This window comes from Abramis brama (genome assembly GCF_963993115.1).
Source record: "Abramis brama genome assembly, chromosome: 19".
Taxonomy (NCBI): domain Eukaryota; kingdom Metazoa; phylum Chordata; class Actinopteri; order Cypriniformes; family Leuciscidae; genus Abramis; species Abramis brama.
The window spans coordinates 32219331-32245550 of NC_139981.1; the positions used below are offsets into that span (position 1 = coordinate 32219331).

Consider the following 26220-nt stretch of genomic DNA (forward strand, 5'->3'; position numbering starts at 1 on the left):
TAATGCAATATTTTGCGGAGTATTTAATATTGGGTTATATATTATATATTATAATTGTTATATAACATTTAACATTAATTAATGCAATAGCTAACATTAAATAACAATAAAAGCATTAATTAATGTAGGTTCATTTTAATTTCCATATATACTAATACATTTTTAACATTTCAAGTGTATAAATAAATGTATTATGAACTAACTCATTAGGTACACATTAAATTCAGTGAGTCAGTTATCATATCATTTTGCACTTAAAGGTGCACTGTGTGATATTTAGGAAGATCTGTTGACAGAAATGCAATATCATATCCATAACTATGTTTTCAGTGGTGTATAAAGATCTTACTTAATGAACCGTTATGTTTTTATTACCTTAGAATAAGCCATTTCTATCTACCCACACCGCGGGTCGCCTTACATCGACATGTTTCTACGGTGGCCCTGAACGGACAAACGCGTTTCGTCACTATGTTGTTCTTCGTGCAGAGAAGCGAGCTAAAGTCAGCGAATAAAACACTGACACAGTGATGAACAAGTAACAAATAATATTCGCAATAACATCGTTTTACTGAATAATCAAGTAAACATGATTTCTTAATTTATCTTTGTAAAGAAACCTCATTGCTTAACTGGCTACTCTCTGCTGTCTCAGACGACGACATCACTTCCTGTCGGCCACCGTAACTTCTGTTGGGTGCAATTCACAACCTCACCACTAGATGCGGCTACAAATTACACACTGCACCTTTAAATAAGTGCAATTTTGTGTAGAAATGTCTGAACTCTTGGTGATCTGAAGAGGTTGATATCAGTACTAGTTTATTTGTCACATTGGAAATGAAAGGTCAAGTTGAGCATATTGCATTGTGGGATACAGTATTTCAATCAGTGTGATCTGGTTGCACATTTTGGGAAATCTGGGTATTCTTTGCATGGATAAAATTCAAATATAATGCACAGTATGCAGCAGAAATAGTATTATGCCAATATGCTATTATGCTATAGTATTTTTTTTTTTTTTTTTTGCATAAAACCATTTCTTTAAGGTTGGAGGAAGAGAACTGAACATCAGAACAGGATTTGTCCTTAGTCATAGTGAGCAGTGACTCAGCATGAGTCTCATAACCCTCCCTAAATCCTGAACAAGTAGATGCAGGTCATCTTGTCTTTCAAAGATTTCTTGTCTTTCTGAAAGCCTCTCCTTCAGTATGGAGACTCAAATGTCAATTCTGTAAATAAAATATCCTTTGATAAAACAAGGATTTTAGCTTTTAAAGGCGGTTTGTGGTTTGCTATTGGTGGATCTCATGTGAGTGACAGGTTGCCCCGCCCTCATCAAACTATTTTTTTCCATACCATTTAATTCTGGAATTGTTTTGAAAACATGTTTTATATTTGAATGTATTTCTCTTTTATGAATGCTTTTCTTTTATATTGTTGTTGTATTTCTCTTTTATTTTTTCTTATTTTTGTGAAGCACTTTGAGATGTAACTTTTAAAGGCACTTTAGAATATAATGTTTATTATTATTTTTATTATTATCATCAGAGAAAAGAAGACAAGAGATGTCGCTGCAAGAGGGAGGGGAAGTTATTCTTATTCAAGACTACCAGGAAAGATTGCACGGATAAATCATTTATAATAAATACTGCAATATTCCATATAGAATAAGAATAATTATTAATAGTGCTCTTTTTTCCTGTGACAGTAATGCACTAAAGTCACAGCCGATCCCTCAGAGAACTTCATTTGAACATCTGAGTCCTAATGGCTGAGGCGGTAATCAATACACATCTCAGTCATGTGACCCAAGCTCTCTTCTGATCTCTCTACTGACCATGCAACATTATCACACCATTATCTTGTGAATCAGAGCTGTTTGGTTGGAGGACATCCGGCAGCTAATGGATCTCGCCAGTTTTAACTCTCTTGTTTGCCGCTTGAGACTTTTAACCTGATAAAGATAAAGCTCTTATAATGCCATGCTAATGTAGACACGGCGGCTGGATTCTGGATGCAGGTACATGCCATAGCGACACCATCTGGACTCATCTTTCACATTAGGGACTTTCGCTCCGGGTAGTTCTAGGATCTAGCCTCCAGGGTGTTTCCCCGAGAACTAATGGTTCCCCTAGGAACGTTTTCCTGGTTGCGTTCGCACCGCCAGTAGGAACTCTGAAGTGACGCGAGTCTCGCTTGTTGTTGTGACTTTTATTTTGACGACGCTGAGAACGACTGAACACACAGCGCTCGCACTCTCCGTGTTCATTAGTGTACGATCTGTCTAACACTCCTGTCTGATACGTTATTAGATACTGTTATACATAGAAAGTAGACCGTAATGAAGAGGTATTAGTGTGTGTCGTGTGGTTGATGTCCAGTGTTGCTGAGCAGAAACACATAATCATGTTTCTCTTGGTCTCCTCAGAGTTGTGTTGGGTTTTCTCCTCAGCGTAAAGGTCAAGAGGTCCATCTATATCAGTTTTCCATGTTCATAGAGTTAGTTTCTGGAGTAAATATATAGGCTATAATCTGCTTTTTAAAAATGGCGGGTGCTGGTGTTTCGCGAGCGTTCGGCCAATCAGCGAACACTAACGTCACTGTAGATCCTATAGCACTGGTTTAGACTGACTCTGAAGTAGGAGCTCATTTATTTCCTCCATAAGGAGTTCCTACAACTAAACTTGTTCCTAGTTCCTGCGGTGCGAACTCGCCAAAATCCGGGAACTTCCGCCAATAGTTCTAGGAACTATGGAAAGGTTCCTCCGGTGCGAAAGCCCCTGTCGACCCTGATTCAGCACTTCCATGTGTTCTGACTAAATGCGGTTTCTGAAAGCAGCAAACTCATTTCAAATATGACACTAAATGATTACCATAATTATGTACTCTAGTATTTACATGGTAAAGAATTGCTGTCTGTTAACATTCCCGTTCTCAAGTTACTAAACTAAAAAGGTAAAATTATAGTGCAATAAGTGCAAACATATACTGTAACTATATACTACTGGGTGAATGCGTTTATTGATTAATTAGTTATTTTTTAAAATACAGTTACAGTAAATCTACTGTGAAGTAAGTTGTGGGTTGTGATATGACAAAACTAGATTTCTCCCAATATAAACAATGGAGGAACCCAGCTAACAAAAATATGTTGAAGAAAACAATATTTATGAATGTTCTCTAAACAATCAAAAATGTTTTAAAAATGTTTTGTTTACACTTTATTTTAAGGTGAGATAGTTACATTGTACTTACTCAAATAAGTACTGTTAAATAAACAAGTAATATGAATTAACTACATGTACTTACTATAGAGTTACGGTTAGGGTTTGGTTTAAAGTCTCCCTGTGGAGGAAAATCAGGTTTTTAATGTTGTTTATGTGTCTATGTGGTGTTTTTAATGTGCTTTAAGACAAACCATGTGTAAATTCATAAGTCGACACCATTGCTGAGTATTTTCTCCTTAAAACTGCAGTGAACCAAAGACAGTCTCAAAAACACGCTTTGAAATCGCTGGTGTTTCTGACGTCACAAACTACCTTGTAACCAATCAGATCAACGTGTGATCGTCAACCAGTGGATCTCTGAGCTGAGTGAGTGAGTGGAGGCGGGGCTCATTTGCATACCAGTGGATCTCTGAGCTGAGTGAGTGAGTGGAGGCGGGGCTCATTTGCATACCAGTGGATCTCTGAGCTGAGTGAGTGAGTGGAGGCGGGGCTCATTTGCATATTCATGCAATTTTTCAAGGAAAAAAACGTTTAAATATGTAATTTTTGTGATCAAAGATGTGTTTTAACGGATACTGGGGGACTTAAAGGTTTGTTACTTGTAATTATGCTACATTACTATAGTAAGCACATGTAGTAACATAACTACGTCACCTTAAAATAAAAGTGTTACTAACGTTATGCAAACATTAAGTAAACGTTTCATTTTGCAGACACTTTGAATGTTCTCGGATCGTTCTGAAACAAGTAATATTTAAAAATGTTAGTTTCACAAATAAACGTTCCCCGAACAATGTGTAAATTATGTTTTTCTGCTAACATTTTACATAACGTTGAGAACATCACCTGGTTTATTTCAAATGAACAGTGCAGTGAAATGCATCGTGGTGTTGCTTTATCCGTGAAGGGTATGGGATGTGGTGTAGAAGTGGCAGAGGTTGTGGAGAACAGTAGTTTTAGTTCTTCAGGCTGTTTGTTTGGCCCATATGAAGGCGTTTATGTCAGCTGGGAGGATTCTCTGTCTCATGAATGTGTTTCACATGCTGACCTTGCCTTCTGGGTTTCTCACTGCTGTGGAATGAGGAGAACGTCAATTGCTGGTTATCTTGCATGGCCTTGTGTGTTTGTTTCTTGTGTTTTTAAACACGTACAATCTTGTGGCATGGACAATTTCATTCCATTGAAAGGCAGATGTGCATCATTTCGCTGGGTATTTCCAACAATGCAGCCATGAAGGCATTTGATTTCCAGACATTTGGATGATGTCAGCAGTCCTGTCACTTGTTTTGCAGTTGTAAACAAAGATTTTCAAAGTGTGTTGTAATTGTTCTGTACTACACCTTTATTATCATTTACTGGGTTTTACTTACATGTCTCTGCAAACCTTTGCTAAACTGCATTTATCATCATGCAATGCAGAAATTTATGAGACTTTATGTGTTTTGCCTAAAAGTGAATCTTAAAGGGTTAGTTGACCCAAAAATATGATCATTAATGAATTACTCACCCTCATGTCGTTCCAAATCCATACGGCTTTTGTTCATCTTCGAAACACAAATGAAGATATTTTTAATATTTTCTCATTGTACATCCATTGAAAGTCCAATCAACCAAAATTTTCAAGCTTTAAAAGAAACCCATGAGAGAATGATCGCTTTAAATGATGAATGCCCGGTTTCACAGATGAGGCTTGAGTCCAGTCTCAGACTGTTTTAACTGAAAGCAGATCTTAAAATATGTCAGTGTCATTTTCTTTGTCTCAAGATTCACACCAGTAATGTTTTTTTCTAAGGCACGTTTATAAAAGCTACTTAAATGTCCTAATTGAACTAGAGCCTAATCCTGACTTAATTTAAGCCCTGTCTGTGAAACCAGAGGGTTGTTCCATAAAACAAGATTAGAATACAAGCCAGGCTTATTTTGATTAGTCAGACTTATTGTCGGTGATTTCTGTTTCATAAAGCAAACTTAAAATAGTTCAAACTCAGTTACCCTGGCAACTTATGCTGGGAATCTAGCCTGGTCCAGGGCAGGCTAACTGTCAGGCTAAGCCTCAGTTGTTACACAGGTCCTCTAACACTGACCGACATTACCACTGACACTCTCTCACCATTATTGGACTTTATTAACCATTATTAGTCCAAAAATAAATACACAGTATACAGAAAATCAACTTAAATAAGGCTACAATGATAAATTAGACAATATAGACATCAGACAATCTGTGATATAGACAATCACAAAATTAATTAAAGCTGCAAGCAGCATTTATCGGGGTTCAAGCTATTAAGGCCTTTAAGGGTTTTTAAGCATAAAAGTTATCAAGTTTTATTTAGCAAGCATCTAACCACTGACATAATAGATGGAAAACACCATTTACAGTCAATACAGGCAATTTACCATAGGAAATATATGGTTTTAAAGCTTTTTAACAGTTATAGCGCCACCTTTGGACCGATGTCCATAAAATCTGGCATGCTTGTTAATGATGTTATGTTACATATGCTCACCAATTTTTGTGAAGTTTTGAGTTTTCATTTAGGATTTATAGGCTTTTTAGTGTATTTTGCCACGCCCATTTTATAAATGACCCTATTATAGCCATCCAAATGCAAAAGTTCAACTTTTTTTTGATAATTATTGATCTAGAGAGTCCAGAGAATTGTCCTAGACTGGATTGGTTCCGATCGGGCAAAAATCCTAGGACTAGTTCGCAAAAGTAGGTTTTTAACATGTTTGCGAATATTAAATGAACGGTTTGATTGACAGCAATGGTTCTTGAGGCAAAGTTGTTCAGTATGAGGAGATCTATCAACTGATATGCATATTGTGTGGATGTATGCAACACCACGTGATTACAGAGACGAAAAAACTCGTTAGCGCCAACTAGTGGCCGATTTCTTTCAAAATTCTTACAGACCTCTTGGGCCATGAGTCGAACATGCCCATCGAGTTTCGTTCCGATCAGCCTCCGTTAACCTTGTCTAATAGGTGCTCAAACTTCATTGGCCGATGGCGGCCATGTTTTTTGAGATACGTCAATGTCCTCATAGGCATACATGGCACCTTGGACCAAGACACTGCATACCAATTTTCAAGTCAATCGGACAAATGGTCAGGTGGTTATAGCCCTTTTCATGTTTTTTTCAAGTTATAGCGCCACCTAGTGTTCAATCGTCGCGATTTTTTTACTGTGACCTCAAATTGAACTATTACACATGTGTACCAAGTTTGGTGAAGATACCTCATTTACTTCTCGAGTTATAGCAGTTTTAGTCAAATAGGCTCCTCCCACAACGTACATTTTGGCGCCCCTTAGCGACCGTGAATCGAAATTTAAACTTTTTTTCGATAATTATTGATATTCAGACTCCAGAGAACATTTCTGCACTGGTTTGGTTCCGATCGGACGAAAAACCTAGGACTAGTTCGCAAAAGTAGGTTTTTGACAAAATTCAAAATGGCGGAAATGAAATCGGAGATATACGTTTTGACCGTCTTGAGCCAAGGATTACAGTGATATAAGACACTTGATTCTATGACAAACCGTCTAGGAGTTATTAGCGATTTCATACTTTTGCTTGCTATAGCGCCACCTATTGGCCAATCGGGGTCATACTTTGTCAACCTTTCCTCGATTTTTGTACTACCATCTGGCAAAGTTTCAAGTCTCCAGCACTTACGGTTTGGGCTGCACGACACGTTTTACGGCAGAAGAATAATAAAAATCCTTACAATTACAATAGGGTTTCAGCACTTCGTGCTTGAACCCCTAAAAATAAATAATTACAAAAGCACAGTATGAATTACAGTATGAATTTTAACTGGTAAGATGAATCTGAGCTTAGTAATTGACAGTATATTAGCCTACATTTGATTTACCTCATTACAATAGTCCCTTTACAGTTATTGCTATCATAAAAATACACTTGTAGGTTTAAAATTCTAAATAAGGCACATCTAATGTCCACACACACACACACACACACACACACACACACACACACACACACACACACACACACACACACACACACACACACACACACACACACACACACACACACACACACACACACACACACACACACACACACACACACACACACACACACACACACACACACACACACACACACACACACACACACACACACACACACACACACACACACACACACACACACACACACACACACACACACACACACACACACACACACACACACACACACACACACACACACACACACACACACACACACACACACACACACACACACACACACACACACACACACACACACACACACGGCTGTGCAGGCGACCAGGGCGGAGCAGGCTGTGCAGGCGGCCAGGGCGGAGACGACCCCTCAGGCGGCCAGGGCGGAGACGGACCCCTCAGGCGGCCAGGGCGGAGACGGACCCCTCAGGCGGCCAGGGCGGAGACGGACCCCTCAGGCGGCCAGGGCGGAGACGGACCCCTCAGGCGGCCAGGGCGGAGACGACCCCTCAGGCGGCCAGGGCGGAGACGGACCTTCAGGCGGCCAGGGCGGAGACGACCCGGAGACGACCCCTCAGGCGGCCAGGGTGGAGCTGAAGGACCCTCGGGCGTCCAAGGCAGAGATGATGGACCCTCGGACCTCCAGGGCGGAACAGGAGACCACCCCTCTGGCAGTCCTGGCGGATCAGACTGGTCCGGAGGTGTATTGCCCCCTCCCAAAATTTTCTTGGGGAGGCTCCCCGGTAAAGAGTCCTGGACCAGCGATGAAGAGGGCCTTGAGCTGGGCAGGACCAGCGGCGAAGAGGGCTTTGAGCTGGGCAGGACCAGCGGCGAAGAGGGCCTTGAGCTGGACAGGACCAGCGATGAAGAGGGCTTTGAGCTGGACAGGACCAGCAATGAAGAGGACGTTGAGCTGGACAGGACCAGCGACGAAGAAGGCTCTGAGCTGGACGGGACCAGCGGCAAAGAAGGCTCTGAGCTGGACGGGACCAGCGGCGAAGAAGGCCTTGAGCTGGACAGGACCAGCGGCGAAGAAGGCTCTGAGCTGGACGGGACCAGCGATGAAGAGGGCTCTGAGCTGGACAGGACCAGCGATGAAGAGGGCGTTGAGCTGGACAGGACCAGCGGCGAAGAGGGCTTTGAGCTGGGTGGAACCAGCGGTGAAGGCTCGGTGCTGGACGGGACCAGCAGCGAAGAAGGCTCTGAGCTGGGCGGAACCAGCGGTGAAGGCTCTGGGCTGGAAGGGACCAGCGGTGAAGGCTCTGGGCTGGACGGGACCAGCGGCGAAGAGGACTCTGAGCTGGGCAGGACCAGCGGTGAAGGCTCTGTATCGGCAGAAGTGACGTGAACAGTCTCTGGATCAGCAGAAGCGACGTGAACAGTCTCTGGATCAGCAGAAGCGACGTGAACAGTCTCTGGATCAGCAGAAGCGACGTGAACAGTCTCAGCTAGCATGACGTGTGCAGGTTCGGCTGGACTGGCGTGAAGTGCAGGCTCGGCTGGACTGGCGTGAAGTTTCTCCACCTCCCCTACAGTGAAGGGGGAACCACAAAACTGCAGGACAAAGTCAATGTACTGTACCAGGGTCCAGCTGGGGTTTTCCTCTGGTAAATTTAAGCTAATGTCCTGTTCTAGTCCACTCCAGAAACAGTCCTTCAGCCTAGCCTCGTTCCCAGGAACGAGATGACTATAAAAAAGGAACTCCTCCACATAACTTTCGATGCTGCGATCATCTTGATAAATAGAACAAATTTTGCTCAGTGGGTCCCAGCTAGTACTTGCTAGATCCATAGTTGGTCAGTTGTTCTGTAATGTGCCGGAGAAAGCAGGCGGAAGCGAGGATCTAAACGCAAGGTTTTTAATGAAATAACACATAGAACAAATAATAAAGAACTTCAGGGATAAAGAAACAAAACCACGAGAATGACAAGACTAGAAGCAACCCTTACATGTACAACAACTGACAAAGTAACAAGTGAAACACAAGGGCTATAAATACACAGGGACCAACAAGCTAAACAAGATAACAAGGGGGTGTGGCTAATTAGAAACACCTGGGGATACTAATAAACTTGAAAAACTACAAAGGACTACAAAACATGACACAGAACAGGAAATAACTAAAGTCCACACAAGACGAGGGAAACACAAGACAGGAATTATTACAGTTCCTTTAAAAGACATCATATTTTCCCCCAATTATATTCCTTATTTTTCCTTCTACTTTTTTTCTTTTGTGATAATACCCACCAACACATAGCCTAAGAAACACCTGATTAGAACAATAACCAAAAAGTACATAGTTACACTTTTACATATGATTTAAGGGGGGAAAGACAAAAAACAATAAATAAATATTAATACAAATTTAACATTCACATATTTATATCAAACTCTTATAATGACACATAATTCCTAATAGTTATTCAAGTAATATTATTTGAATACCAAATATTCAATATTAAATAAGCAAATAAATAAAATAACAAATAACTAGCCTAGAAATAAAAGGGAGGGTTATATAAAAATGTAGTTAATGTAGGCTAATATATATTCCTTTATTTTATGGAATATTCTTTGATTTTAGAGTTGCACATATCTTTTCAAAATGTATACATTTGCTCTTAATTTCATGTTATCCTCTCCATAATGTACTTTAGAAACTAAATCTAACCACTCATTTAAAACTGGGGATTCTTGCTTTCTCCAAAAAATTGTTGCATTAAAAGCTGTAATTCTCAGCATTCTAAATAAGTTTACATCATCTTTATTAAGTAGCATAGGTCCTATACCCAAAACTATATTTTGTATCTTTATATATTTAGTTTCTTAAAAAAAAATCTTCCCTGAATTAGGCTACTTCTGTTCACTGAAGTACTTCTGTTCGCTAGAAGTTCACTGCAACTTATCCAACATCCTAAAGATAAATTATTATAATTAGAAGATATTTCTAGTGTTATAAAATATCGCATATTAATTTTCCAAGCAAAATGTATATTTTAGTCAGAATTATTGCGCTCCTATTTGGCGCGCATGCGCGCAGCAGCGCTCGTTCAATATGAAGATTAGCAGCAAACTGGATACATTTGCATGACTTTCTAACATTTACAGATGGAGGATATAACTTTAAAATGTAAGTTTTGCACTGAGGGGTAAAAAAAAACATATCACAAACGCATAAAACAGCACAAAATATACGCTGTTTGATGGTGGATCGATTTGATCCACGATCGACCTCTAGGGCTGCTTCAGAAACGCGTGCACACGCAATTATCTAGACTAGATAAACCTGGATCAAATTAGTGAGATTGCGTGAACTTCAATTACCTTTTATGGAACCACTTTAGACCCAACTTATTTGTTAGGCTCATTCAAGTCCGGTTTTGGAGTTTAATCCCCGCTTTTCTAAGCATCTTTTATGGAACAACCCTCAGGCCGTAAGAGTTTTAATTTACTCGCATATAAACACTGATCACATTAATGTGCTCAACGAAAGCTTCCGTTTACCCCCGTCTCAAAACCAGAGTTGTGGATTTCCATACTTGTTTCCTTGGACGTCTGACTTAAAGTGAGATTTATTTTTAATTCACTTTTCCAAAATCAGAAGTTACAAATTTAAGCTATGTATTGTGGAATGCAGCGTTAATGAGTCAAAATCTGGAACAACACTTTTAGAAAGTGATTTTTCACTAATATTTACAACAGGATCTGCATTTTCATGGGTTTAATAAAATATTGTTTTTATAAGATACAATAAAAAACTTTGTGCATCAAAACGACTTCTTTCCTGGTCAAAAAATAAAATTTGCGACAGCTGAATGTAACATTTTCGACTAGCTAAACATACCAGTCTCTGAGTAACATGCAGTTTATTTAAGGTGTAAGTCAAATTGACTTTGCATAAAGAAATAAATCTAAAATAATTTTTTTTGCATTGTGATCTTATTTTTAAAATAATTTATAGATATTTTTTCATTATCGCCACTGAAAGTAATAGAAATTAAGATAAAGAAAAAAAATTAAATGTCTAAACGCTATAAAAGTGCTTAATTGCTATAAAAATGATGATTATCTAAATAGTTTTCATTGTCTTTATGCAAAATATAGAATTTCTGGATATTTTTCTGGATAGTTGACGAATTACACACGTATAACATTTTTGACTAGCTAAACATACCAGTCTCTGAGTAACATGCAATTTATTTAAGTCAGAAAATAAACTTCCATAAAATATTTATAAGGAACTACGCATAAAGCATTTTATAATTACCCAAAAATCAAACATAGTTCACCCTTCACGCACGTTATCATGTCCGTCAAAACTTAGGCTGGCAGTCGTTTGGAATATTACAATTAAAACCATTTTCCAATAAAAGATTTCGTTTTTTGTTTTGTTGTTTTGTTAGGTGTAATTGCCCGTCAGCAGATTTTGACTCTAATCCTCGGAAAGGTGTAACACATCAGCCAGTAATTATGAGTAAATGGGTCTGCTTACATGGGTTTGGTGTGGGAACTTTTACTGGTTCTCAAAGGTTCTCAGTTGTGGGTGGATGTTCACTGGACCCCATCCCAGTGTGAGAGGAACGAGTGAACGCTGAGAGACTGGGATCCTGAGATCCTGATGTCTGTTGTGGGCCACTTAACCCTGGATTACTTCAGACGGACGGTCCCTGCTATTAGTGTTGTGCAAGTTGCTCTGAATAAGCTGTGAGTGCAAAACACTTGGTACATGTCCAGCGACAGGCTGTTGCATGTTGAGAGTGCAGAGGCCGTGGTTATTAGTAGAGTCACGGTTTGGGGAAAAAATTGAATTGCAATTTTTCTGAAAGAATTGCAAGATAAAATGCAATTTACACACACACACACACACACACACACACACTCAAGCGCGTGCACATGCATGTGCACTGCAGCACACACACACACACACACACAAATAAATCAAGATTTGCTGTGCTTGTTTGTAGGACTGCACAATTTGGCCAAAACCATTTTTTATATCATTATGGCTGTGAAATGATAATATTTCAGTGTCGCGCTTCATTCTGAAACACACAGCCTTTTTTTTTTTTTGCATTAAGCCATATCACGATTTTTTATAATCCACACTGCTCCTGATCATCTGTAATAACTCTATATAAACTAACCTGTACATTATGTGAGCTTTGAGCATAATGAGCGCAGATGAATATTGGCACAATAACTGGGCCAAAAGCCGCACAGCTGGCGATGTCTATTCATATAGACACACTTTCTTCCCAGTCCACTGTTGTTCTGTACATGGCACTGCTGAACTGCATGCAAAGTCCTTCACACGCTGACCGAGGAAAGAGTATTGTGCTTAATGAGGCGGACACCTTCAGGTTACACATTAAACCCCAGAAGCGGAGACAAACAAGAACATGAAACAGAATTATATGCTAAAACTTGTATGGGATTGTTTTTAGGGTTTGTAACACACACACACACACACACACACACACACACACACACACACACACACACACACACACACACACACACAGGTATAGAATGATAGACCTATATAGGCTAGATATAGATTAATGGCAGATAAACTAAAAGTACTGAAAACAGATATTATAATTAGTTAACTTAAACAGGTAAAACCATAAAAAACATTTTTGTCACATAATTTATAGATATTTTTTTCATTATCGCCACTGAAAGTAATAGAAATTAAGATGAAGAAAAAAAACTAAATGTCTAAATGCTATAAAAGTGCTGTATTGCTATAAAAGTGATGATTATCTAAATAGTTTTCATTTTCTTTATGCAAAATATAGAATTTCGATTTTTCTGGATAGTTGACGAATTGCTTAAGCTGTTTTTCTTGTAAGTGGAGATGGTCTAAGGTTGTGTCTGAGGTTTTGTCCTGTTGTAAAGTGATGTGTTTTGTGTGCTACTGTCATCATAATCAACATGCTTTATAACTTAGCATTTTCCTTTGAAAGGAAAGGTCAAATGGAGGTCAAGTGAATTTGATGTTTTTACTTCATCACTTCACTTTCGAGGCACACATGCTGCGTCCTGACTCCTGATGCTAGAGATTGTTTTTTAAAAGCTTTACTGGATATTGTAACTTGAATACCCAAGGTTTTTGTTCTGGCCAGATATCATGTGATAAGCTTGATTTGATGTGGGATGTGTGTCAGGCATTTCAAACACACACTATCACATATTTGTGATCATCTCTTTATCAGTGAAGCCTGTCGTTTCTGCACCACTAGCGGCACCAAATGCTTTTGGAAGACAGTTTACCGATTCGTATTTTAAAAAAATACAAAAGAAACCTTCAAACAATTCAACTCAGCTATTCAGCAACACTTTCTGTGCACTCACACACACACACACACACACACACACACACACACACACACACACACACACACACACACACACACACACACACACACACACACACACACACACCCACACCCACCAGGAGACGCCTCTGTGATTTATGAACCGTAATGTGTTTATAAGTGATCTATGTTATCGCAATAAATCAGCTTTAGTCACTCTCTGATTATCACGTGTCATCAGGCACGGGCTTGTTTACTTTCGCACAGACTCTGAGTTGAGAAATATAAAATAAACTGGGCGGCAGTGGCTCAGTGGTTCATGTAGGTTGTCTACAAACCGAAAGGTTGGTGGTTCAATCCCCGGTTCCATTTGACTAAGTGTCGAGGTGTCCATGAGCAAGACACCTAACCCCAGCTGCTCCCGACGAGCTGGATGGCGCCTTGCAAGGCTGACACCGCCGTCGGTGTATGAATGAGTGAGTGAATGGGTGAATGTGAGGCAATGTAAAGCGCCTTGGTGGCCATAGGTCTGTGAAAGCGCTATATAAATGCAGTCCATTTACCATTTAAAATAAACTGTAAAGAGTCATGGCACTAATGAAGCGCCGAGCTGTAAAATGAGCTATTTATGAGTGTAAGTGACCTTTAACTCCAATTTAGCCTAGATATTGTCTGAGTTTATCTCTGTTTTATGGAGAGTTGACTCATTGGTACAGTATGTGGAAGAATGCTGTGATCGGAAAGCAAGAAAACACATATTTCTGTCATCCTGAAGGGGGCGCCATTCACCTGTGTGTTCCATCACTCCCTCATTCTTCAGGAAAGCTCCTGCCTCAAGATGTGTGCCACTATTTTAATTTAAATGCAAGACCCATGAACATGCATTTGAAGAATTTTAGACCACCATAAGAATATACTGTAAGTGTAATGGTTCTTGTGTAAAGTTGATGATTTTCATCATTGATTATTCTAACCAGTTACTAATGCTTGATTCTCATTCAGACATTATTGATTTATTCTGCAAGCGTAATCGTCTGATAACTCTGATGAAGCAAGTATTCGGCTGGTCATGTGATCTGAACCTCATGACATTAAACACATTTTCTTTTTTTTTCTTGCAAATTCATGTTGATTTTATGTTCAACTTTTTAATGAGTAAAATCTTTAAGCAGACGGCGTATTGCTTGACAAACCTGTTTGGAAACAGTCATTATTTTTTACTAGTCTCTAAATGTCACATTATGGAAGTTGAATGGATTGTGGGTGTCGTTTCATGTTAACTTTTTGGACACTGGGATAATAACCACGATTGTTCTGATCATTGATCTGTAGTGCTTCCATGTTTTAAAGAGCATTACGTCTAGACATATCCTCATAGATGAGATCATAACTCATCCTGTGGGCTGATGTCTTTAAACACATTCATGAGGTGTAACAAGGTTGTTTTGATGACCTTGATTTTCCGCAGCGCTAATTAAGTTACAGCTCACATTGACTGATGCAATGACATAATAACTGCACACTGTAAACTGCCTCACATTCTTGTTTATAATGCAAAAATTATGAAACGCTGAATATTTCAAACTGTAGCTTTGTCTATATGTACTATATGTGTGTTGTCTATGCTGTTGTTCATTCAGGAAGTGGCTTTCAGATAGCTCAAAAATAATACAAATATGTGTTAAGAGAGTCAAAAGTCAAGAACTTGAAGTGGAAGGATAGTGTGCTGTTCCAAACAACTTGTAAAAGGTTTGCAGAAATAAAACTTGTAAAAAGCCCCAAATAACTGGTTATTATTTTTTAATATATTTTAAAATTGTAGAGTAAACATTGACTAGGGAAGCACTGATATGAAAATTTTGGCCGATACCGATAACCGATAATTCTTTATATTTGAAAGCCGATAACCGATATATTGGCCGATAAATCTAATTCCACATTTTTATGTAATTTTTGAGAGCCTGATTACAGAAACAAAAATCTTACCATTAAAAGCCATGTCCCAAACACACAATCATAATGTTCTGTTTATAATTTTATGTAGCCGATATGACAGACTGCTCATGTTGCACTGAACCGAATTTTCGTGATTCCAAACCCATCATGGTGAACAGTGCGCATCTGAAGTGTCTCGGCTAAAGGAAATGATACATTATTTATCGGCTTTAATATATCGGCCAGATTTTCTTACCAGGCCGATAACGATAACATTAAAAATGAACATATTTCGACCGATACCGATATGGTGGCCGATATTATTGTGCATCCCTAACATTGACACATTTTGAATTCTTAAGCAATATGACTAAATACAAATACAAAAGTACAAAAAAGTAAATTTCCTTCATTATTGTTTTGTGTGTGTGCAAAATGCAGGAGCAGATCCCAAAATTGTGATGGTTGACATAGTGATGATAACTATTGCCATGGCTACAACCAAGAAAAAAGATGCCAACAGCGTTTTATGGTAGATGTTTTTGATGAAAGACTGGAAACCTATTATTGTCCAGTATTTTTTAGTCCTTTAGTCTTTATGCCTTCATTGAAAAGGACAGTAGAGAACCGACAGAAAGATATTCTGTGTTGTTTTTGTCCATACAATGAATGTCAGTGCATTCCAGTGTTGTTTTGGACCCCATTGACTTTCCTTTAATGGACAAAACCAGTTGAAACTTCCTTTAAAATATTTTCTTCTATGTGTGATTTGTATATGTACATTTCTGAAATACATAACTTAGACAGTTACCTCTGATAACAGATCACTCTAAATTGTCAAGCATTTTGTAAAGCTGCTTTGAAACGATGTGTAATGTGAAAAGCGCTACACAAAAAAAAGTGAATTGAATTGTATGCAGACGAAAGAAAGTCATAAAGGTTTGTAAATGATGACAGAAACCCTTTAATGCAAATGCCATTGGCATTGAAATACAATTTGATCATTCCCATAAAGAACTGAAGTCTGTGTGTACAAAACAGGGTTAAACTCTGTGTAAAGGAATGGAAACGCTCATTATTTCCTTAAAGAAACAGGCCCGTTCATTGCTGTGTAGAACGTGTCACTGAATATGTTGCTCAGCACAATCATCACGTCCTCCGAGGTTCAGCTTTGGTGAAACTCAGCGCAGCGATCCGTCCTTACGTAAACATTCTCCATGTTACTCACTGTGTGCTGCTGGAAAACCTGACGGGACTCGCTCTAGACGGCAGTGAAGGAATACTGAGGGAAAGCTAGGGAGAAGACGAGTCCCGACTCACACACACTCTCGTCTCTGTAGACATGCACAGCGTTCTGCTGGAAACACCTGAGCCGGGGACGATGAGGAGAGACGCTCTGCTGGTGACGCTCATGTGCTGCATGGGTCAGTGATTCCTCCTGGCTTTGCTAAAGTCTGCAGGTTTTAGCTTGTTTTTTCACTTTCCGGATCTGCAGAGTTTATCTCTGTCAGTGCTGAAGGGTTCAAAGTGCATGTTTCGCTGGTTGAGTTGCCTCTGGTGGGACAGCAACAGATTCATGCTGTGCTTTCTGGTAATTAGAGGTGTGGCTGTTGCTCATATTAAAGATTAGAACAAACCTCAAACAATGTGTCCTTACCGAATGACAAGTGCGGCTGCGTCATGTTTGTCCAGGTTTTACCATATTGGTTAATTGGCGGATATTAGAGACTATTAATTCAGCGGTATTGATTGATGTTGGATATATATATTGGCTGATATGTGACCCTGAATCACAAAACCAGTCACATGTCACACGGGCATATTTGTGGCAGTAGCAAACAATACATTGTATGGGTCAAAATGATCAATTTTTCTTTTATGCCAAAAATCATTGGGATATTAAGATCATGTTCCATGAAGATATTTTGTAAATTTCCTTCCATAATTATATAAAACATTTATTTTTGTGAGTGAATGCACCCTTGGATTCCATACACCGATGGAAAGCTTATGTATTCAGCTTTCAGATGATGTATAAATGTCTATTTCAGAGTTCTCACATATTGTATGCTTGATTGCGCTTGCTCTTTTCCTTGATGTTTACATTTTGATTGCCAAAACAATATTTAATACAGAGCTGCAAGATTAATCGTTAAAAGATGGCTCTCGATTTAAACACCCACTCGATCTTATTCCTAAATGACAGCGATTTGCTTGTGTCTATTAAACCTTTGACAAAATCTGATCCAGAGAGAGCAGTTGTCATGTACAGTATAGGGATGAAACGGCTTCACAAACACTCTTTTCAGCCACACAGTATCGTTATTTCTGTCTTACAAATATTCTAATTATCACAGAAGTACTGGGATAAAAGTTTATAGTTCAGATATAAACCCTGATGTCTACGGTACTGATCAGAATAGAGCAAATCACCTTTTGAAAGTAACTTGATGCTTCAAATAATGATTGAGTGGATTACATCATTACACCAGTAGGTGGCGACAAGCGACTGTTAAAAACTGTATTTGTCATTGAATCATTCACTCAAGAGATTCTTCAAAAACGCTGATTCATACAGTAATGAAACAAGTTTAGTCTTTATGAGTGAGTCATTGAATCATTGAAAAATGATTCATTTAGATGAAGTAAATGTTTTAAATAGACTGCAGCAATTAACATTTTGCCAGAACCTCTAGTAAATAGCATGTTATTTTGTGTAGTTGTCTGTTCAGAATCGTGGGAGTATCATGATCTCTGTTTGAAACAAAAAGAAAATTGTGATTCTCAATTTATCTAGAATCGTGTAGCTCTAATTTAGCGACAATGTAATATTTTGCAAAACAGAAATAAAGGTCAATTTTTCATACTGTACATAATGATGTTGTAATGCCTAAATTCACTTGTAGCATTTTAAATGATTTTAAATATTTATATTTTTTATTTGTTAGATGACAAAGTAGTGTTGTTGTTTACTAAAGCTAAAACTATTAAAAGTTTATTTCTTAAATACATCTTAAATAAAATAAAATGTAGATGAAAAACTTAAACTTAAAAAACAAATGAAAATTAGAAATAAAAAGAAATGAAAGGATCTAAAAACAAAAACGAATAAAATTTACAAAATCCATTACAAAATTACTAAAATTGCCTAAAATTTAAATGAAAAAAGTAAATGCGAAATAAAAGCAAATTCAAAATTTTTGTTAATACTATAATAGTAAAACTAACACTAAAACATCACGGCACACAGTATAGCATTTATTATTGCCCATATTTGCACATCAATTATGTTCTGATATCTGTTATTGTGTCACATTCAGCTTGTTAGGCATTCTGGTCTTTTTTAAATGGATTTTGAATGGGAAAATATCCTTTTAAATCTCCCAGATAACATATCTGTGAAATAAACATGACATGGGTCGCATCGCACACCATTTTCAAATGTGTTTTTGCATGATCATTGTGCTAATCTTTGTAATATCTCAAATCACGCTGCATGTCGAGGCGAGGTGTCTTTTTCTAAGCCATCAGACTTTTCTCCTGATGAATGATAGACTTCAGACAGTCCCTTACACTTACATCTGAAGGAGAGAACCGTTTCCAGAGAGCAGAATATCATGTTCAGCAACCACCCACTAAATAGTAAATGCATAGCAACACAAGTTTTCACAGGCAAACACCACAGATTTCCCCCTAAAACATGTAGTTTCAGTGTTAGTTGTAGGTCATCCCTCTGTTTTAATTGACAGATGGTGAAATAGTCTCTGTTAGAGAACAGGGCCTTTTCAAATATTAACGTGCAACACTTAACAACTGGTCAAGTAATGATGACGATGATGATGACTATGTTTGATTCCGAGCATCTGCATGATGTTAAGCACTTTTTAAGTTTGCATTGCTTTATAAATGAAGCTGATTGTTCACTGATGGGGTTTTGAAATACTATTTGTATTTCCATCATACTGCTGGTTTATGAACAGACGAGTCCTCTCCCAGCTAAGCTGTCTGTGATGCGGGCCTGTCTGTTGCCATGGACACAGGAAACAAAATACTGTGGTTGGGAGAGCTGTGTAATGGAAGCAAGAGTTGCCCGGGATTCAGTCTTTTTCTGTAATTAGCTTTCACATCCTGTCCAGAGTTCTAGATTAGAAACATGACATTACAGCATGACAGAAACCTCACATGACAGCTAACATTAGTGTGTTTTTCATCAGCTAGCATTAGTATTTTTTCCAGGTTGTAGCTTTTGTAAAACTCAGCAGAATGGGTACATACTATTTTAATTTAATGGCGTTTTCATATAAGACATTATATGTATATTTTATATTTTATACATTATATTTTCAGATAAATACATTAACATGTCTTCCCACATCTTGTTCAAGTATGGTTTTCTTTTTTAAATAAAATTATTTGATGTAGTGATGCTCTGAAATCAATTTTGTACTAAAACACTTTTTTTAAATATATATATTTTGGGGTGCAGGATATAAACACAGGAAGTGATAATGGTAACAAAACTATTTCAAAATAAGAGTCCCAATAAAACCTAAACACAAACTAGTATCATGCTAGCCCAGCATTTGTTGAATTGCTTTTATGATGATTTAAAATCAATAATAGTTTTACAGTCATCTTTATTGTAATACCATAAAAGTATTCGTGCCATTGGTTGAGCCAGTATCAGGTGTAATAGACAACTGGATATGATGTCAATGCTAAATTTATTCTGAAAGCATTTCTAACATCATTCCCTCTTGTTTTTCAGATGAAAGAGACAGAGTCCAGAAAAAGACTTTTACAAAATGGATCAATCAGCACCTCTTTAAGGTATGTCTGTTTTTTGTCTTTTTTTTAAGGCATTGGGGTTGTGTATCAGTGCACATTACTGTGGTGACTGTTGCTTGAAGAAACACAACAATATGTTGTGATCTGAATTATAGCAACAAACAAACAATTATAAATGTACGAACAATGAACTCTGAAAAGGAAGGCGTTAACATGTGCTTTAGTTCTGTTTGGGAGGGACCTGGAAACGCTTCATTACTTCTTCAGATGTGCCAAAGTCTTTAGGGCATTTACAGGACAACTTTGATTTCAAAAAAGAGTCCCATAATAAATGTTAGATCATATGATCAGTTTATTAACCGTGAAGCATATGCTGGCGTGCCTGAAAATCCCACGATATGCAGAATATACCGTTTCCTGTATAAAAAGAAGTCGTCTAGCTCATTTTATTGTGACAGGTATAATAATACTCAGTCAAAGTATTTTCCAAATGAGGTTTCAAATACCTTTTCAAGTCTCTGCAAAATGTTTTGTGTTCATTTAGACATTTCAGGCACTCCTAGGCAACAAACTTATCCAAGATGGCAAGTAACAGCATGTCCGGTGATTTTCAATTTAAGACACATCTGCAATCAGATAAATGACTTCATAGATAGCTTTGTTTTTATTACTGTCATTATTACTGTCAATAGGGTAGCAAGATAATTCACTATAAAGAAAAAACAAGATGTTGGATAATTTGGTATAATTATTATAGTTCACTCACAAGTTCTACATGACTTGAGTTAAAGTGGTATTATAATGCCCTTTTCACAAGATGTAAAATAAGTCTCTGATGTCTGATGTCTGAGTGTGTGTGTGAAGTTTTAGCTCAAAATACCCCACAGATATTTTTATATAGCATGTTAAAGTTGTCACTTTTTGAGGGTGAGCAAAAACTCCTCGTTTTGTGTGTGTTCCTTTAAATGCAAATGAGCTGCTGCTCCCGGCACAGGGGGCGGAGCTTCAACAGTTTGCACTCACACAGACATGCACTGAAAATTTCAAAAACTTTTAGCCTTTTATGTTCAAACTGGACTCATACAATGATGGAGAGACTCAAGAAGAAGAGACAACATGTAGAAGCAACAGGACATTTCTGAATGGTTAGTTGATGAATTTATGTAGCTGATGTGTAGTTATGTTCTAGTCATTGATTAGCATATTCTGTCTTGATAATCTATAAATCATGTTCTGGGGGCGGGGTTTATGTAAATTTTAGGGTTGGTGATGTCACTAACCCTGGAGGAATGTGGTGTAGTCTCTACCAGCCGTTTGTTGTAGACCTTAAAAAGCAGTTTCTTTAAAAGCAAATATCTCCCTTTGCTTTGAACTTTGAGCGTTGTAACTTTGCAGATGTTGTTTATGCGCAAACAGCAACATTACACACTAACCAAAGTTAAAAAAGTGAAATCATAATCAACCACCCCTTTAAGTGTTTAGAGAGGATTATTATATATTAGGGGTGTAACGGTACATGTATTCGTCTCGGTACAGACGTCACGGTTCGGTTCATACAGTCAGATGATGAATACAGTCAGTCACAGGTGATACACACTCCAGTCCAGAAGGGGGCGTGTGCGGTAATGCAACGCTGTTTGCTAACCACCACAACAGGAAAATGAGCAGAAAAAGAAGAGGTGATCTACGCACCAGCCCAAACAAGTTCAGATGGCACACAATGCTGAGTTTCCATTCATTTTTGTGATGTGCTCCACTAACTTCACGAAGGGAAACCAGGACGGCAGAAAGAAGCATTCTGTTTGTTTTCTTTATTTTACAAAAGCACAATGATTTGTTTTATTGAGAGCACACAAATAAAAACAGACCCTTTACAGTTTCCAATGATGTCTTACTCTAATCTGTATGACCATAAATGACAGAGTATTTTAAAGCTGCACTCGGCAAGATTTTTTTGATCATATTCACTGAAACCGACACTATGCTCCGACAGAACAACATAAATCAGCCGGTTTTAGAAAAAACCTGCACTACTACCTCCACCTGGAGCCTGTTATTTGTTTTGCAAAAATCCACCGCTCCTGGTTCTTCTGGTCCAATCAGCACAGGGCTGTGTGAGATCTGACTGTCAATCACAGTTCGTGCACACGCCACAGATCCCCCCCCCCCTCTCGTGCACGTTACAATATCACATGCACACGCCTGAAGTTCGCAGATGTGTTGGATTGTACGAAGAGTGATGGCAGAGAGAAAATCAAGCTTCCAATTCCTCGGTTAACAACCAGAGCTAGGAGCTCCAAAACAACCAAGGAAAAGAAAATGATGCTTCGATGCTGAAGTGACGGGTGCGTTCACAGAAAATCTGGTGCACACGCACTGACGAGCACGAACTCGATGGGAGGGTGCTCGCTGGTAGTGGGGGAGGGGCATGAGAGTTGTAAACACTCAAAATTTTGGCTAAGTCCCCTCAATCTGCCAGACTTGCCGACTGCAGCTTTAAGTTGTTTCTGCTGTTCTAATGAGACAGAATCATTTGGCATTGTGTCGATTTGTGTCATGGAAGGTCTCACTACAGTCCAGTGATGATTAATGCGTGTCCTGGAAATGGGAAGCATCAGGTACAGCTTTACTCGCTGTGAAAATGTGAAGTAGGCTCTTATCTTTCTGTGATTTCTTGAAAAAGCATTATATTGAACTTTGTGCATACTCAATTGTCACCGCATGTGAATGAATGAAGATGTGGCGGGTACACAGTCATGTTGTGAATAAGACAACATCTGTATTGCAAACCCCGTCATGTTGCGGTTGTTGTTGTTTTCGGCGTGTACCTACTGTACCAAAGCAACACCACTGCCATAGAAACCAATGCAGATATTCGGGAAAACGAAAGAGCGCCACGGGACACACAAATCTGAACTGAACAGTTGTGATACACAGTGTGGACAGTCAATAATTCAGATCAGATTCCAATCAGATTAAACAAATAATCGGATTAAAGACTTTGTTTAGACTCTGTATAGTTGTGCGCTTTACTACAGCCACACATCAGTGACAGTTGGACAATATAACAAAAAATCATATCAATATTTTTCAGCACGGATATCAGTATTACACATTTTACAGTATTGTGTAAAACTATACTAATATTTGTTATGCTGACTAGCAGCTCATGGTAAAGTGTAACGGACTGACCCAGATCCCAGTCTATTTTAGTCATGCAGCTGTGGTTCCTGGGAATAATGAACAAGAGGACCTGGGTGAAAGCAGGTCAGTAAGGCAGAGAGCTGACTTCAGCAGTGTGGCATTCAGGACCAGCGCGGGGCGACGGTCATACAGTAGCGAAAGGCCTTCGGATAAGACGTCTGTCGTGAGCCAGCGTCTCACGGGAGCGCTAGTGTTTACTGTTGGGAAACGCTACAGTCCTGTATGTGTATGTGAGGGATAAAAGAGCTTTCAACACAGCAGAAGGGATGATTCACTGTGAAAAACATCCTCTTACAATGGTCAAACACCATTCCTGAGTACTCGTTTGCAACAAGCAATGGCTATTTGACTATATCTGTTGTTTTTCCAGTAAGTGCAGATATGAACTGGTTTGGCATTTGTCAGAGCTGCTGATGAGCTTAAACACGTCAGGGTTGTGTCACTTCTGTCTAGTGTATTTCTTGGTTTTGTGACGGAGCTCTGACACTTCTGTTTAGTCATGTCTTTGTGTGGGCACGCGGCTTTGAACGTTCTCTTGTCTGTATGTCTTGTTAGGTGTGCGGGGCGTGGTGTCTGGATCCCGGCACACCTGTCTAGTTTGGTTTCGGTTCTGTGTCGGGATTCGGACACTCATGCTCCGCGTGTTTGTCCTCTGTTGTGAGCGCACCGGATGAGCTTTCGCTCGTTCTCGTGCGCTGTCTTGTCGTGTTTCGAGTTCGCTCTTCTGTCCACGTGTGTTGTGTTCTGTGTAGCACGCGGTTTGTGTTTACATCGGCCGCGTGCGTTCATGTCATGTTTTGTCTTGTGCTGTGCACCACACAGTTTGTGTTTTCCACTAGCTGTGTGCTTTCATGTTGTCATGTTCTGTGTGAACACATGGCTTGTGAGTGTTCTCATTGGCTGCGTGTTCATGTCTCACATGGCTGGTGATATGTTTTACTGGTGGCCATGTGCTTGTGTTTTTGTCCTGTCTGGTGTGAGCACATGGCTTGTCATGTTTCCTTGTGCCATGTGCTCTCCTGTTGATTGTCTAACCTCTCCCATCTTGTTATCTGATCATTGATTCATTTCCCCCACCTGTCCTCCCTCGTTCCCTGCCAAGTCAAGTCAAAGTCAAAGTCAAGTCTAGTCTCTTGTTTCCCCCCTCGGGGTAGTTCTAGTTTTTTTATTAAATAAAAGCCCATCAACTCTGCACCTGAGTCCCCCCCCCCACACCCCCCACACCCCCCACACACACACACACACACACACACACACACACCTGACAGAACAGGTGCAGAAGGTGCACTGGTGTCTCACAATCATAAAATGTGTGTGATCAGGTCCTTTGTCTTATACAGTTTTTACCAATCGCTTTGGCTCCATTCTCAAATGAGACTTTTTTTCTCTCTCAAAAAAAAAAAGTTCAGATCTCTGAGCAATTAGTTTCTTGTTCACATCAGATTTGAATTTATTATTGATTTAAGCAAATTGCATGTGCTTTGGCACATGTGTGCAAAAAAGTAAGTACAATTGTCTACAATTTGCACAATGACTAAATGCATAAGGCTTTATCAAATATTTTCAATTTTTCAAATATCATTCATTGCTGGAGATGATTCCCAGTGAAAGGATCCCTGGCGAGTCCTTAAAGGAAACTTATTTATGACATGATTGTCATAAATTCTCCTGTATGATAGATAGATAGATAGATAGATAGATAGATAGATAGATAGATAGATAGATAGATAGATAGATAGATAGACAGACAGACAGACAGACAGACAGACAGACAGATAGATAAATCAGTTAGATAGATAGATAGATAGATAGATAGACAGACAGACAGACAGACAGACAGATAGATAGATAAATCAGTTAGATAGATAAATCAGTTAGATAGATAGATAAATCAGTTAGATAGATAGATAGATAGATAGACAGACAGACAGACAGACAGACAGACAGACAGATAGATAGATAGATAGATAGATAGATAGATAGATAGATAGATAGATAGATAAATCAGTTAGATAGATAGATAGATAGATAGATAGATAGATAGATCAGTTAGATAGATAAATCAGTTAGATAGATAAATCAGTTAGATAGATAGATAGATAGATAGATAAGCAGACTCCATTATTTCACACTTGTAACTAATTTAATGTTAAATATTGAATGATTCTTGATTGCTGTTCATGTGATTTTTAGCATCTGAAATCAATTACTGACCAAAACAAATAATTCATGATTCAAAAACCCGTGTTTCAAGATCAATGCATATGCAAGACTGATGTTTTCATACATTCTCTTCTCTCTTTGTGGCAGGTACGAAAGCACGTGAACGACCTGTATGAGGATTTGCGAGATGGACATAACCTGATCTCCCTTCTGGAGGTGTTGTCCGGAGAGACACTGGTGAGTGTTGTTCAATAATCACTGAATCCGAAACACACTTGAAGCGGAATACTTGAACACGTGTACAGTCACTTGCTGTTTTTGAAGGGGGCATCTTAGATTCACCATCCACACCAGTCCACATCTGTGTGTGTGTGTGTGTGTGTGTTACTAATCCAGCAGGCCGATTAAATGTGCGCTCACACACTGAAAAGCTTTGCTAAAAATGACGTAACCAGTTCCTGCACACTCATGCTTTACAGCAGCTAAAACATCTGTGTTAATAGTGAAATATGTGAACATGCTTTTGCATATTTACACACTAGTGTACGACAAACCCTTCATATTCACACTATTA

At 38.8% G+C, this 26220-nt stretch overlaps 1 protein-coding gene across 1 annotated transcript in view; it reads left to right on the forward strand.

Annotated features, from left to right (window-relative positions):
* Window positions 1–26220, forward strand: part of dst (dystonin) — a 201468-nt gene that overhangs the window by 34673 nt on the left and 140575 nt on the right. The window contains exons 5-6 of the mRNA XM_084093588.1: window positions 20260–20321; window positions 25794–25883. Coding sequence (XP_083949714.1) covers window positions 20260–20321; window positions 25794–25883 — 152 coding nt within the window. The remainder of the gene's footprint in view (window positions 1–20259; window positions 20322–25793; window positions 25884–26220) is intronic.